This window comes from Phocoena phocoena, chromosome 11 (assembly GCF_963924675.1).
Source record: "Phocoena phocoena chromosome 11, mPhoPho1.1, whole genome shotgun sequence".
In the NCBI taxonomy this organism is placed as follows: Eukaryota; Metazoa; Chordata; class Mammalia; order Artiodactyla; family Phocoenidae; genus Phocoena; species Phocoena phocoena.
Window position 1 is genome coordinate 85,782,857 of NC_089229.1, and position 13,788 is coordinate 85,796,644.

A 13,788-nucleotide genomic window follows, 5' to 3' on the forward strand; every position below is an offset into this window, starting at 1 on the left:
AACTTCCATGTTGGTAAACCCTTGGAAGAGCTGGGTGATGTACCTGGAAAGAACATGAAAGCTACATACTCCTTCCCACATACCTTGCCCCATGCATTTCTTCCATTTGGCTGTTCTGTTTTTTTTTTGCGGTACGCGGGCCTCTCACTGTTGTCGCCTCTCCCGTTGCGGAGCACAGGCTCCGGACGCGCAGGCTCAGCGACCATGGCTCACGGGCCCAGCCGCTCTGCGGCATGCGGGATCCTCCCGGACCGGGACACGAACCCGTGTCTCCTGCATCGGCAGGCGGACTCTCAACCACTGCACCACCAGGGAGGCCCCATTTGGCTGTTCTTGAGTTGTATCCTCTCATAATAAATCAGTAATCTAGTAATAAGTCTTGCTGAGTTCTGTGAGCTGTCTAGGGCATACCTCGTTTTATTGTGTGTATGGTCAGGCCACTCACGGTGGCTGTTCTCTTGCTCTCTGTACATCCCGGGCTCGACCAGTAAGCGCCCGCTTCACCTACACCCTACTCACTTGACTGACTTTCCTACATACTTGCTGCAGGTTCCAGCCAGTGATTGCTCTTATCAAAGGGGCAGTAAGGGGCGTGCCCCTCTGCTAGTTTCCCTGGTAACTGACGAGCCAACCTGATGTCAATTCCCACTATAACTGGCAGTCTCCCCCTCCCCGCCCCGGAAACAAGACTGCCGCCATGTTATGCCCTCCGTCTGCTTCTCTGGGTGGGGTGCTGTGTCAGGACCTTGCTTCAGAGAGGTAAGCTCCCCCCGCCGCCCCCCCATTCCGTTAAACCATTGATGTCTCTGCCACTGACTTCGGGCTCTTTCTTCAGTCTTGAAGCCGGGCAAGTAGAGGTCTTGGAGGCCTGCGGCGTGCCGCCCAACTTGTGCTTCACAGATAATTGCGTCTTTTACAAACTGAGGGTTTGCGGCAGCCCTGTGTCAAACAAGTCTACTGGCTCTGTTTTTCCAACAGCATTTGCTCACATATGTCTCTGTGTCACATTTTGGTAATTCTTAAACTATTTCAAATGTCTTCATTATTTGTTATGGTGAGCTGTGATCAATGATCTCTGATGTTACTACTATGTATGACTTGCTGAAGGGTGTTGGTTAGCGTTTTTCAAGCAATATAAAATATTTTTAAATTAAGGTATGTACATTGTTTTTTTAGACCTACTGCGATGGCACACTTAATAGACTATATTCACTTTATGTCTGTGGTCTGGAACCGAACGCGCAATATCTCCGAGGTTTGCCTGTATTGAACCTGAAGCGGCGGTTGTGGTCATCTTTGATTTATAGCCAGATGGTCAGAAGCACAGGTGATTGTCCTCTGAAGGCGGGGCCCAGTCTTGTCGGATGAGCTCTTAATCTGTGGGATCTGACAATTACTCCAGGTAGATAAAATTGAGTTAAATTGTAGGACACCCAGCTGGTGCTGGAGAATTGGTCGGCGTGCAGGAAAAGAAAAAAATCCTGCTTGAGAAAAATGAGGTTTTTCTTTTAGTTTAAATATTGTATATAGTACAGAGAAGAAACAGGTAGTTTTTTTCCTCTCTTTTAGATTAGTAGTCTCAATTGGATATTTTTGGAACCTGACAAAATAATCCTAAACTTATTCAGAGAAAAAGAATGAACATATTTAAGAAATTTTAGAAATGAATCATACGAAAGAAGACATGAGTTGTCAGAAATCAAAATGTATTTTTACATTTTACAGATATAATTCTTATTTAGAGTGACCCTAGACAGAAACAGTACCTTAGAACATGAGTGTATTTGGTGATAGGGTCTTTAAAGGTGTGATTAAGTTAAAATGAGGCCATTAGAATGGGCCTGAACACAATTTGTCTGGTTCTTATAACAAGAGGAGATTAGGACAGAAAAAGAGACATGAGGGATGCATAGGCACAGAGAAAAGACCTTGTGAGCACAGTGAGAAGGCAGCTGTCTGCAAGCCGAGAGCCCTCAAAAGAAACAAACCCTGCCAAACCTTGACCTTGGGCTTCTAGCCTCCAGACTGTGCAAAAATAAATTTCTGTTGTTTGAGCCCCCCAGTATGGTATTTTGTTATGGCAGCTACAGCAAACTTATACAGCTCCCAAATTAGAAAAATAATTATTTTACATGGGACACAGTAATGTGTTATCTTATCGTTAATTAGATAACTACCAAAACAAACATATAAGCAAGGCTGTGAACACAATCTCTAAAAGAAGAGATATGACCAGTACACATATAAAAGTTTTAACTCACTGGCAAAGACATGGAAATCAAAACATTGAGATGCCATTTTTAATTTATAAAATTGATAGATTAGTGAAGTTTGAGGAGAGCTAATCTTTCAAATGCTGTTTGTGTAAGGCTCTACTGTCTTTGCCTTTTGGAGTGCTGTTGGTTAATATGTTTGAAACATTCTATCCCTAAGAGTCTATTTTAAATAAATAAATAAAGATAAGGAAAGGATGCATGCATGAAATTTTCCTTATAAATTTGTTTATATAGCAAAAAGATTTAGAAAGTAAAAATAATTTATTAATAACTTAAGTCTTAAATCCTTAATTACATTAGTAAAAAAATCTTGGACTTGTGGGTAGGAGATGAGATAGGAACTAAAAACTTCTTTTTAGTTAAAATTTTTTTAAAAGTTTAGCTTTATTGATCTGTAACTGATGTACATCCATTCATGTGTGACAGACACGTAGTTGTTTTCATATCTTGTCTATTGTGAATAATGCTGCAATGAACATGGGAGGGTAGATATCTCTTTGAGACATTGTTTTCATTTCCTTTGGAAATGAAATTCCTGGATCATATGGTAGTTCTATTTTTAATTTTTTGAGGAATCTCCATACTGTTTTCCATAGTGGCTGAAAACTTTGTACATTCCTACCAACAGTGTACAAGGGTTCTCTTTTTTCCACATCTTTACCAACACTTGTTAGGTCTTGCCTTTTTTGATGATAGCCGTTTTAACAGTTATGAGGTGGTATCTCATTGTGGTTTTGATTTGATGGTTTCCCTGATGGTTAGTAATGTTAAGCACCTTTTCATGTATCTGTTAGCTATTTGTATATCTTTGGAAAATGTCTGTTCAGATCCGGTGCCCATTTTTTAATCATATTGTTTGTGTTCTACTATTGAGTTGTATGCGTTCTTTATATATTTTGGGTATTCACCACTTATATGATTTTCTTCCATTCCATAGGTTGCCTTTTCATTTTGTTGAGGGTTTCCTTTCCTGTGCAGAAGCTTTTTAGTTTGATGTAGTCCCACTTATTTATTTTTGCTGTCGTTGTGCTTGCTTTGGGTGCAAATATAAAAAACTATGCCATCACTAATGTCAAGGAGCTTATCCCAATGTTTTCTTCTAGGAGCTTTATGGTTTCAGGTCTTACATTTAAGTCTTTTAAATTTAACGTTTTAAGTATCTAATTATACATAAAGAGAGTCAACAGACAGTATTTATTATCTGGTTCTTGGAATTTTTAAAAGGGAATATCAAAGTATATTTTTATAATTTTGGGATAACCAATGGCAGAATATTTTTCAGAGTGTGAAAGAAGAGGCTATGACTTCTATAATTCTGAGAAATAAAAGCAAAAAGATAGTACATACAGCATATGGAAGAATGAAAGGAAAACATAAGGGAAAAAATTTAATGAACAATATAGCAAAAATAAAGCCAAACATTACATGTGATATTAAGTATCTTATTAATAGACGAAATTTTAGATAAAGTAAAAATAAAATTCAATTCTGTACTGTTAACAAATATCGAACCTTAAAACACAGGAAATTTTTTAAAATAAAGCTAGGACCAAAGATATATCAAGTAAACACAATCAATAAAGAAAGCAGAAATGGCAATGTTAATTACTTGAGAATTAATTTATTTAAAATACAATTCAAAGAAAAATTATTAACTATGACAAAGTTTTAAAAATCAAATATATGCATTATAAGGATACAGTATTTATGAAATACAATATTCAGTTCTACAAATAAACCTTTTTTTTTAAAAATGGAAGCAATTCACAAAAACTCATTCAATTGTAATCAGAAGATCTTGACTCTCAAGCCTTGAAGAGAAAACAGGAAAGAAAATAAGTATCAAAAGATGTGAATGGTATAAAATTTAATTGGTTTGGTTTGGTAAATATATACCTAGTATTATCATCTATAATCAGTGAACATACTTTATTTTTAAAATCTGAACATTTTCACAAATTGATGATGATTTGGCTTAAACCCTCAAATTTCCAAAATAATAAATTGAATAGGCTACATTCCCTAATTACAAATGTAATTAATCTAAAAATTAAAAGTTTAAACAGAAATATCTGAACACAGGGAAATTTTAAATCATTCTCCTTTTAGAGCAAATAGGAATTTTGAATCAAATAGAAAGTCAAGAATGCATTTGTAAACAGGAAAACATCATTGGTACTACAGCATGGCAAAACTTTGTGTTATGAACAAAGCTGGACATTGACATATTAAAATTTTTATTACTAAGCTAGAGCATACAGTTGTAAGACTACAAATTAAGTATTTAGGTAAAGAGTTTTCTGAAAAGCATGCCTAAAGAAAGCAGAAGGAAAAGAAGTATAGTAAAATACAAAAATTAAACAATTAAATAGCAAATCAGAAATGCCATTTCTCTGAAAAGTCCAATGGAATAAGTTCCTGGCAAGCATAATATGCAAAAAAGACAAACCCAAATACACAAAATTAAGAATGGGAAAAGAGTATAATAATTATCTTAATTGCTCTTGCTCTAAGTTTATAGTAATAAAAATGTCTTTTAAAAATCTGGAAGATTTTTATAGAAAAAATACAAATGTTGAAAGTTGAATCAGTAAGCTGATTTTTTTTTAAAAGCTACAATAACCAATCAACAACTTTTCAAGGATTATTTCTCAAAAAGGCTAAAAACATTTTTTCAAATGTAAAAGGAACAGAAAATTCCTATGTTGTAAAATCTTTTCCAGACATTTAAAAACAAAATAGCTTTCTAGTTAATTTTTATAAAACTGCATAATCCTGACAGAAGCTGATAAAGATAGCAAAAGATTTTACAAAGAGAAGGATAAACTTGTGTTTTCCAAATATATTATACTGAAAATTAGTTAGGTCCAAGACTTGTTAATAAAACAGTGGATTCAATGCCAAATAAGTTTGAGATACACATCCCCTTTAGTAGACTGGCAATGTACCGCATCACATTAAAGAATCTGAGAGATTCGGCAATTATATGAGAGCTATCATTAACTCAATATATTCCCAAATTATTCAAACATAAAACACTTTTAAACCTCACACTTATTAATATTTAAATATGCTAACGTGCCCCTAATGCCTCATTAAATATGTTTTTCCCTCTTTTTCATTTTTTTCTAACGGTAGGTTTCATGACTTCAACAGTAGATGGCATCGGTCATGATCATAACCACTCAGGCCTTTCCTAGATTTAATGGTTGCAGAGTTGACTATAATTGTCATCATTCTTAACAATGTAAAAGTAAAGGTACTTTACCCAGAAAGAGGGAGATGGGCCAGAGTTTGGAGACACAGAGGGAAGGGAGGGAACCTCTAAGGTCTTCATTTTGAGAAATGGGGAAACATATGATACTCAATGTTTATTGAACAAGAAATGGAGGTATTGGTGTGACATTTGAGGAACTCAGAATAGTGACCCCAGTATGTACAGATTACAGGGGGAAGAACAACGGGGCATGAGTAAGTGACATTAGTTCTAATCTATCAGAATAGAGAGTCAGTAAACATTGCCCACGTTAATAAATCAAGAAAGTGCTATGTGCATACTATTTAAAGATACTGGAAGTGACCATCAGAAAAACCAACAAACCAAACTGGTTAGAAGTAATTCCCTTTGAGGAATAGAAGTGAAGGTGGTGTGAAGGACTGTTACTTCTCATTTTCAATCATTTTGTAACATTTGATTTTTTTTTTAACCATGTGCGTGGTTTAGCATGCTAAAACTTCTCTAATGTCTATGTACAAAATTTGACTTTCAGCGAAGTTAGTGGAAGACAACAATTTAGGATCTAGATTAATATGGGGATAACGTTGCTGTTTGAATTTGATAAACCTCAATTTAAATCTTGGCTTTACCAGCTACGAGAAAATATTGGCTTTGCACAAGTAACTAAAACTCTTTAAGCTTCCTCTCAACATACCAGTACTTATACCTAACACGTAAGGTTATTTTGACCTTTGAAATTGAGATAATGTGTCTAAAGCACTCAGCACACATAAAGAAAGTGCTTAATATTTGTTATATATAATAGTTATTATAACAATTATAACTATACATGCTACAGTCAACTCATTCTTTCAGTCTTTTATGTCTGAGTCTATAAATTTATAATAAGTGGGGATTTCTTAACTGCTCATGGTCACAAAAATTCTTCCAGCTGTTTTTAGAGGTTTCAGATCGTTTTTATTACCTGCTTTAGAGGCATCATGATGTAATGGAAGAAGCCAGCATTAGTTTGACTGCCTCCACCTTGGGCAAGTCTTTTAATCCAATTGAAGTCACTCCACTTATAAAATGATATTGCTGGAGTGTTTCCTGTCTGAAGGTTAGAGTGAATCAGATGTTCATTTGAGGTGCTGGTCACCTCCAGGGATCATGACTGTATAATAAATGAATAAAGTGGTGCAACTGTGGGATCCCACATGTCCATCAAGGCCTTACCTCTAATGTTTGGCCCTGGGGCTGAGGGAGTTTTTTGACCTCTGAAATGGGGTTTGGTTTCTCAAAAAAATAAAAAATAAAAAATGTGCTTTCTGAGGCATGAAAAGCCTGCTTACTTCTGTCAGCTGAATTTACTCATTTAAAACGTCAAGGTTCCTTTTAGTAAATTCACTTTGCCACTAAGTGATACCCTCATATGCCATACAAATGAGTTTAGTATGTATAATTCCACTGTTGAATTAACGGTTATGCATAAAAATATGCTTTTCATTAACAGTTGGTGCTTTTATGAAAAAAATCATTTAAAATATGCTTTATGCTAATTTTTATTTTTCAAGTCATTCAAGAGTATATTGGATAGGATCCTGTTTAGAAATTTACTTGCAAAGAAGTTATTTTTCAGGATATTGCTACAAAAGCTTTAGAAAATAAAGGGGATGTGGGAGACAGGATGAGGAACTTGAATTTCAATTATATCTCTACAAAGAAAACTCTTGACAAGTGTACCCACTCACCCATTCAGTAAATATCCGCTATGGGTAAGACTGACACTGAGATGACAAAAAGGATTCCTGCTCACAAGTTAGTACAGCAGCAGCAGGTCTGAAGTAGGCCTGCTGGAAACAAACCAAGTCTGTTTTCATTTTTAAAAATAGTAAAATATGAAATAATCTGGCACCACCAATTCAAATAAAATGGCAAAATTAATATGTATCTAAAGGAAATTTTCCCTGCTCTCCATCCCCACACTTTTCATCTCTAGTTTTTTCCATTCATTATATTCTCAGGACTGGTATGTAAGGGGAAAATTTATTTGATCCTTCCTCTGTGTGAGTAAGGCGACTGCATTTCTTATTTATTTATGCATTTTTGGCTGCGTTGGGTCTTCGTTGCTGCGCGCGGGCTTTCTCCAGTTGTGGCGAGTGGGGGCCACTCTTCCCTGTGGTGCACAGGTTACTCATTGCAGTGGCCTCTCATGTTGCGGAGCATGGGCTCCAGGTGCACGGGCTTCAGCAGTTGCAGCACACAGGCTTCAGTAGTTGTGGCACACAGGCTCAGTAGTTGTGGCTCATGGGCTAAGAGCACAGGCTCAGTAGTTGTGGCACACGGGCTTAGTTGCTCCATGGCATGTGGGATCCTCCCTCTGGGGCTCGAATCTGTGTCCCCGGCATTGGCAGGTGGATTCTCAACCACTGTACCACCAGGGAAGTCCCACGACTGCATTTCTGAGCTGGAATTTTGTTGGACTCAGGCTCCCGAGAAATACCTCAAAGAGACTCCTTGTTGGGAGTGCCCTATTTGCGTGTTCTAAAGGCTGCTAAGAATTGTGGCAGTGGATTCCAAGATTCCACTGCAGGGGAGGGGTGGATCTACCTAAGTTTGCTTTTCTTGGGAAGGTCAGGCCCCTTCTAGGGTGCAGCAGTGGTGGAGGAAGAAAGACATAACACATAGTAGAGCTGAAGATTAAAGATGGTGGACTGCTGAATCTACTAGTTCCAGTGAGAGCAGGACCAGGAAGCCAGTGAACAGGAAATGCCTGGCATGACTTTTTCAGTTACAGAGAAACAAAGCTGTCTGGCAGACTGTACCAATGGCACCACCCTGCCCAGAAGCCTTGTGACAGATGCCAGGGAGAGCACCAAAAGGGACCACACCATCACTCACCCCATCACCCTGTGTTCCTGTTATAACATCTAAGTTTATTGTAGACTTTCAGAAATTCACTATCAAATATATTTTAGGACCACATCACAATCATAAGTCTGGAGCTGCTTATATACATTAAAATATGGGCAGTATTTAACAATATGTTTTACTCCATTGAATTCATAGAAAGACAGGAAAGCATATTAATATTAATTTTATTACTTTACAACTATGGTCACTTAAAATCTCACACATAAAATACATGCAGAAGAGTTCGTAATGGTAGAAGAGTTAGTAATTCAAAATTCGAATCCTCCAAGATCATTTACAAATATATATTTCTATATCAATTATTGTATTTCAAAAGAAAGAAGTAGCTTAAAACGAAATCTTCCTCTACATGTTCTGATTCCATCCTAACATCATCATTAAGGTGATATTTGAAGGAGACCAAGATGTCGTTTAATTTTTTTAAAGTATTCTCTTATCCTAGGCAAGTATCTCAGTTTAGAAATTACTTTACACATAGCCATTAAACTATAGCGACATTGTTCTACTAGGAGTACAGCTAATATATCAATGGGCACAGGCAAAGTTAAGCAGAATGAGTAAATAATATAAGGAATTGGTTTATAAATTAAAATATTTAAGATTAACTTTACCATCTATACCTTCTGTAACATGATTAATTATATTTGTTATCACATACATTATCTAATACTTAGGATCAAAAACAAAGTAGACATCTTTTTGAAAGGAGAAAGAATTTACACATTTAAAACCCTTTTGATTAAAACTTGCTTGCAGAATTTCCAGAAATTGGAAAACATGCCTTCAAGTCATCATTTGTCTAAAGCTGCGTTTCTTTGCCTGGCCAATAGCTGGGTTGTAGCAAATGATCACTCGTCGTACAGTTTTCCTTACTGATTCTTGTAGACACCATTGTTCTTTCTCTCTTGGTTCTGAAGCTTCTGTGTTTTGAAACATACTTTTTCTTTAAAGTGAAAAGTACTGCAATACTTAGGAAAATGGACATTGTGCCAAGGATCATGGTTAGTCCCAGATACATGTGTCTAGAAGAAGAGAGAATGTCCATCTTAATTATGGCAACTATCCAACTTTAAATAAAATGTAATAATATCATCCAAAAATATCAATATCAATAAAACTATCATGAGGATGGTTTTAAGAATGCAGATTCAGTGGCTATAAAAGACCTTTCTAGGAACATTTGACAGACTATTGAAGGCAGTAAGCTAATATAAAGCAATTTTAGTAGTACCATCATTTTCAGTCACTGATAATTATATAATCCGTCCCATCCTCTCTGTAAATTATTTCCTTAGACCAGGTAACTATATCCCTGTTTGCCCAGAACAGTCCCAGATTATGCTAGTGTTGTCCCAGTGTAGTTTTTAATAGTGCCCCCTTTCACTCTCAGAAGTACCCAGGTTTGCATGATAAATTATGTGGTTACCCTCCCCTCGAAGCTTGCCCAAATTCACTTCTACGGAAAAACTGCAAGAAGCAACATTGAGGGGAAATCAGAGCTCTCAGTAGAGTAGACTGACTTAAGAACAAACCAGAGGTTTCAATCCATTTCTTCCATGAGTAGCCTTTAGTTCTACATTAGATTATAAGACACAGGTTAAATGATTCATGCTGGTTACCTTGTATGTACACTCATAGTCTCTGATTGAATTACATTGTCTTTGCACTAAAATACAGCCTTAGTAAATGTGAATAAAGTGTCAATTCTCCTCATAGATCAGGTCCCTTTCAAAGACCAAAATAAATTTCTCACATAACATCAAAGCCTATTAAGTCAAGCAAATTTATTTGAGATGGTCGGCTAAATTCACAGCCAACTTCCAACTTACACAGTTCAGCACCAAGTTTATTTCTCTAGAGAATACTCAGCTTGTAAAGTGAAAAAAAAAAATCCTTCTTGCTTTTAAGCCATTGAAGTATTGCTTTAAGCAATAAGGAAACTAAATGTTTGATGAATTGAACTGAATGATACCATAGTGAAAAAAACCCATGCCCTCAACCCCATACACACTCACACACACAGAGAAAACCTTTTACTTTTATGCATTTCAAGTACTGGAATAATTGAACATCAGTTTGGCAATAAAAGCCGGACAGATTTACAGCCAAATCCAACTCTTGCCCAGAGGGATTATATCTGACGTAAATGGGACAGTTTGGCTCAGTTTGAAAAAGAATAGAATTAAACCCCAAATGTGACCTAGATTTAAATGCTTCTGAGTTTCAGGGAATTAACTCACTTGTGTGCACAAACTTTGAAAATTCTACTCTATTCTGAAATCTTATGTCTTTTTTCTTATATATATATTTTAAATGATTACTCATTTAAAATGGGAGTCAAGATTAAGAATGGGGGAAAAACGAAAGATCTAGCCAAATAATCAGATAATAATAGAATTATTCTATAAAACAGAACAAGCTTTTTTAAAAAATTTATTTTATTTTTATTTTTGGCTGTGTTGGGTCTTCGTTGCGGTACGCGGGCTTCTCATTGTAGTGGCTTCTCTTATTGCAGAGCACGGCACACGCGGGCTTCAGTAGTTGTGGCACACGGGCTTAGTTGCTCCACAGCATGTGGGATCTGCCCGGGGCAGGGCTCGAACCCGTGTCCCCTGCATTGGCAGGTGGATTCTTAACCACTGCGCCACCAGGGAAACCCGAGAAAAAACTTCTTCATTAGACTCTCCTTTTCCTTACAAGCAATGAAACTACATGAGGATTATTAGTGCCAATTGTATTGTGCAAACCTGGGATGTGGTAGCCGTGAGATGTGGGAATGAGTTTGATACGGTACCTAAAAGCATTTGAGTCATATAATCTGCAGGATCCTCTACTTCCACATCTTTTAAATCCCCATTTGAGGCATGAAGTATCAATCAAAACTCCAAAATATACGGGAGCTGGGATTCCTGCTGTGAGAAAAACAAATAATTGCTACTAAAAATATACGCATATCTTTTTGGTTAGCCTATAATTAATGATTCTCGGAAACCACAGTCAGTCCAAAATTCAGTGCTTTGGAGATGACAGGGCATCTGTAGAAAACCAGAATATGTCACCCCAAAATATGCCTCTGGTATAAAGATTATTTTGAGCTGATAATTTTGAGAAGCAGAAGTCATAGGAGAAGCTCTGAAGACACAGCATAAGTTTCCTTTTTGTAAGGAAGATGCACATTTACAAAGGAAAATATTTGCAAGGGTCTCTCCCTTTCTGTACCAGGATGAGAAGAATTCCAGATTCAAAAAAGAGCTAAGTGACCCTGTTTTGCATAAAATCCTGTAAGCAAGAAGATCACATAAAGACATCGAACAGTCAGTTTAGATTATTTGGTATCTTAAATAAAAATTCTCTTTATATACATTGTCCATCTAAATAGATTATTTGCCACTGAAAAACATTTAGGTGATAACTAACTTTACATTGCTCTTAATAACGTGAAGATGTTCCTCAAGATTCAAATGCTTGCCATCTTCTGTATGTTTTAAATTTTTCATAATGGGAAATTCAAACATTCACAGAATTAGAGAGGATGATGTAATACAACCTCATGTACTGTCACTAACTTTAACAATCATTGATATCAATATTTTGCCACTCCCGTGTTATCTCTCTCCAGTCCCACAACCCAACGTGCATCCAGAAACTATTTTTTAAAATATTTTAAGAGATACCTCAGTTATCACGTCATTCTCCTTATATGTATCTCAGAACACATCTCTGACATTTTAAAAAATATATCACTCTGCCATTTAACACATGACACATTTTATAATTTCTTTAATCCTATCAAAAATTCACATTCAAACTTTTCTGAATGTCTTCAAAGCATTGTTTTAGAGTTGGATCATTCTAATCAGGATTCAAACCAGGTAGGCAGGAATAAAGAGGTAGACATAGAGAATGGACTTGACATGGGGTGGGAGGGCGAAGCTGGGGCGAAGTGAGAGTAGCACTGACATATGTACACTACTGAATGTAAAATAGTTGGCTGGTGGGAAGCAGCAGCATAGCACAGGGAGATCAGCTCTGTGCTTTGAGATAACCTAGAGGGGTTGGGATAGGGAGGATGGGAGGGAGGCTCAAAAGGGAGGGGACATGGGCACATGTGTATGCATACGGCTGATTCTCTTTGTTGTGCAACAGAAACTAACACAGTACTGTGAAGCAATTGTACTCCAATAAAGATCTATTTAAAAAATTTTAGTTGATGGCTCTTTATATCAGCTTCTTCTCCAACTTTTTTTTTCATACTAATGATTTTTGAAGAAAGACATTTGTCCCGTAGAACACGCCACAGTCTGGATTTGACTGATTGCTTCTTCCTGACGTCATTTACTTTGTTCTCCTATCCTTCATTTCTCCAATAACCTGGTAGTTAGCTCCTGCATAGACTCTGGCAGGAACAAGGCACGGGTGGTTCTGTGTGTTCTGGCAGAAGTCACACGCTGTCTACTTGCCACTCTTTGTAATGTTAAAATGGATCTGAGACTCAGGCTATGCCCTCCATTATGAAGTTTTTCATCCATTTTCACCTATAGCTCTCAGCAAATGTTGATGAGGTTGCAAAACAGATGGTTAAAAATTACATTATTCCTTGTGTAAAATTATTTAGGATTTTTCTATAAAAGAGAATTTTCCTTCATGACTATTTATTTGATTACTTCGAAGTATAGTTTATTTCGAAGGAAATATAGAAGGAAGGCAGGATGAATGCTCAGTTCTTTCCATTTATCAGTTTTAAAAATAATGAATTGGTGCCCTAGTAGTCTCCAAAATTATTTAGGTATCATTACAGATTTACGTCTTTTTATATATTCACTGTATTTCAAGACATGGCAGATATTATAGTGATTAGTTATGTTATATATTAATATAATAATATTGTTTATATTACGTATATTGTTTTCAAATTATCTCACCTTAGGCCAAGCTCCTCAAATTGGTCCTGTGTACTTTTGACATATCCCTTTGATAGCTTTCTCACTTTCTTGCACAAAAGTTGTCCCACAATCATCTTATGCATTTTCTACCCTAGACCTTGGTCAGTTCTCCAAGGTGCTGTGGTTTCTTTATTGAGGAGTGATATTTAGATAGCACAGATTCATTGCTATGGGTGCTCATTTCTCCTGGGTTAAATAGATTCTAGATTTTTCAGGAGACAGAGTTATAAGATACACATTATTTTAAAATAAAGCTATATGAGTTCATATTAACATTTTAAGTTTAAATTAAGAATGAGTTTTACTTATTTTATTTTATGCTTTTATCGCTTTTCTATTATGCTGAAAATATTGATTCCTAATGATATTAACATAATATCTTATTTACTTTAACCTGAAAATACACAATAGTTTTAAC

The 13,788-nt window shown here is 36.2% G+C and overlaps 1 protein-coding gene across 3 annotated transcripts in view; it reads right to left on the reverse strand.

The window, feature by feature from the left end:
• Positions 1 to 9,226: 9,226 nt before the first annotated feature.
• Positions 9,227 to 13,788, reverse strand: part of SLCO1C1 (solute carrier organic anion transporter family member 1C1) — a 46,760-nt gene continuing 42,198 nt past the window's right edge. For 2 of the 3 annotated variants that reach the window (XM_065886612.1, XM_065886611.1), the window contains 2 exons: positions 11,222 to 11,339; positions 9,227 to 9,449 (listed from right to left, as the gene is read on the reverse strand). In XM_065886612.1, coding sequence (XP_065742684.1) covers positions 9,227 to 9,449; positions 11,222 to 11,339 — 341 coding nt within the window. Of the gene's footprint in view, positions 9,450 to 11,124; positions 11,340 to 13,788 lie in introns of all 3 variants that reach the window. The other variant, XM_065886609.1, reaches the window with a different exon arrangement.